The sequence below is a fragment of the Olea europaea genome, unplaced genomic scaffold (genome assembly GCF_002742605.1).
Source record: "Olea europaea var. sylvestris unplaced genomic scaffold, O_europaea_v1 scaffold2999, whole genome shotgun sequence".
Lineage (NCBI taxonomy): Eukaryota > Viridiplantae > Streptophyta > Magnoliopsida > Lamiales > Oleaceae > Olea > Olea europaea.
This window is the reverse complement of record NW_019248641.1, coordinates 4,381-7,001: the sequence shown is the minus strand read 5'-3', so window position 1 is coordinate 7,001 and position 2,621 is coordinate 4,381. Positions and strand designations below refer to the sequence as shown.

At 35.2% G+C, this 2,621-nt stretch overlaps 1 protein-coding gene across 1 annotated transcript; it reads right to left on the bottom strand.

Moving 5' to 3' along the window:
• Window positions 1-1,741: 1,741 nt before the first annotated feature.
• On the bottom strand, window positions 1,742-2,343 carry LOC111384768 (probable cinnamyl alcohol dehydrogenase 9). The gene is made up of 2 exons (XM_023009091.1): window positions 2,315-2,343; window positions 1,742-2,253 (listed from the first exon to the last, which is right to left on the bottom strand). Exons 1-2 carry the CDS (start codon window positions 2,341-2,343, stop codon window positions 1,917-1,919), a joined length of 366 nt encoding a protein of 121 aa, XP_022864859.1. The 3' UTR covers window positions 1,742-1,916.
• Between the last annotated feature and the right edge of the window lie 278 nt (window positions 2,344-2,621).

Genomic DNA, 2,621 nt, shown 5'->3' with positions numbered 1-2,621 from the left:
CCTGTCAGTGGAACTTTTAAGGTTAGAAGTATCCTTAGGGTACCTTTCTTCTTGAAAGTATCTACGTCTGGGAATTACGTTGAAAACCATACACTACGAGATGAGCAACATGGACATCGAGTCTTTCTATCTCAATTAAATATCCTGGCCAAATCAAGAAAATAATTTGAAGACTTTCTTTGGCATGGAAAGAAGCAACATTTATATAAGATAAATTGACAATGAATGAAAAGTATGTATGTCCATTCTGTAACCTACAAAGAAAGAAAGATTTCAGTGGAACATCTGCATTTTTCCTTTCGCATTCCATACAATGCAAGTTATCCAGAAAATTGGGAAGAGTGGTGACTAAAAACTATCTACAGCATATATGATTAGATTTTCCTTTGAAGAAAATAAACAGGGGATCTTTTACCAAACCATTCTACTCTTAACATATCCCAATGAGCTTTCAAGAATTGAGTAAGCATAATAGTAACAAAGATCACAAGTTTTCCATGAGCATTTTGGCCACTGCACAAACTTGGAAGCTGAGATTCAAGCAAGGTACAGGGGACTTGAGCTTTGTGAACAGAGAAGATTAAATAAGCTATGGGTTGAAGACTTGAAGTTGATTCTAAGGCAGCAATTCTGTTGACCTTATAATTATCTCACAGTGAGACTTGGTGGAACTATTTGAAGATAAAGCCATAGTTTATGGACTCCATTGTTGGAGCCATACCTTGGAGAACACCCAAAGTTCATGGACTCCATTGATGGTACTAAGCCTCTGTTCAATAGGCAAGTCGGGGATTTTTGGACATGTTAAATGGGTGTTCTGTAAAGCCGTGTGTGGGTTCATTTCAAAAAGCCTAGGAAATGCACAATTTCATTAAATGGGTGACAGCAAGACTTGAACTTAAAATATTTTTCTTATCTAATAATATATTAAACCACTTCATCTAAAAGTTGATAAAGGGGTATGTATACCATTTTAATATTATCTTCCAACAATAAGTACATAATCCGAAAGAGCAAACTGATAAATAGTCCCCATCTAGCTTGAGAATAAGCGATTGAAAGTGCTATTGAGGATAAAGTGACATATGAGATGTTTATGTTACTCGTACTCTAAAATAATCTTGCAGGGTGAAATGATACCTGCATAATAATTTTTCTTATCATATTATAGTCAAATTCTTTGGCTTATTATGTTTCAATATCATTCATGCTAGTAACAGCAGTGTACCAACCATGGTAGGAGATTATTCATTGCTGCAGCTTATATGCGGGGAGGTATGGATAAACATATTAAATGTGTATATATATACTTGTATACGAATTTCAGAACACGGGTTGATTTGACTGACTTGAGCATAGGATTAATCTGTTTTGAAAACCCACAAATTATGAACTCCGTCTGTGAAGCTATATCTCTGATCTTGGGGTACGACATAAGGCTTTTGAATTGACAAATGTCCTTTCTGTGGGATCAATTACAGGTCCCCAGCCACGGCTGAGGATACTGTTATTAGCATAATTAGAGACAAAAATAGAGAGGTTAAGTCGAGAGAGGAAGTCATTTCTTGGCGTTAAAAAAAAAAAAAAAGAAAAAAAAAGAAAAAGGGAAATATGCCTTAGTTATTTAGTATCATCTGGAGAAAAAAACTTGATGCATTATTCAGGCTAGTCAAAATCGAGAAAGCTGAACAAAAACATCAAGATTCCTCTGAAAACATGCATATACCACAGCACATACAAAAACCAGAAAGATTTGATCTTTTTATTAAACACAAGTAAACTGATGTCTAGTTCAACAAAACCGAAGATGTTTCACCTTGCCAATTACCACTGCAAATCTGAATCGAATGTTTCAAATATTGTTACATTTCACGCTATGCATCATGAAGGAGACAGAAGAACTACAAATTCACCACTTAATTACCAGCCAAGGAGTTCGCCACATCAATCACAAAACGGTATCTGACATCAGATTTGGCAAGGCGTTCAAAAGCTGTGTTGACATACTCAATACGGATCAGTTCAATGTCTGCATTTATATTGTGCTTCCCGCAGAAGTCTAGCATCTCTTGTGTCTCTTTCATGCCTCCAATGTCACTTCCACCAACAAGCTTCCGTCCTGTAAAAGCAAGATGATCATTAAAATAAACGGTTGAATCAGCACTTCCTTGATTAGACTGCAAAGGCAAAATATTGATCGTAATAAAACGTGAGAAGTCAGATAATTTGAAGATGAGCTTAATATTCCTAAAGCTAATTGGTTGTGTTTAAGGTAAAAAGATTGTATATCTAAAGAGTTTTGAAATATTATCACTTTTCACATTGTTCTCTTCTTACAATCATATTAATTTGAACCCCGCATTATGTCATTCAGCGCTCGAACACATACCAACTTCTGAGCTTTTGTTATTTCTGACCCCTGTTATTCCATTTTCCTTTCATAACTAAATATTGGATCAGTAAGTATTTTTAGAGGGTAAAGGACTTGGAAAAACGAGGCAGAAAGGGAATAATATGTTAGAGTGATGGCTGGAAAAAGAGCATAGATCAACGGTCTATAACATTTTCAGATTCTGTAGATTATTCTTATCTAGTTTAATTAGTTCAAAATCTGTGATAAG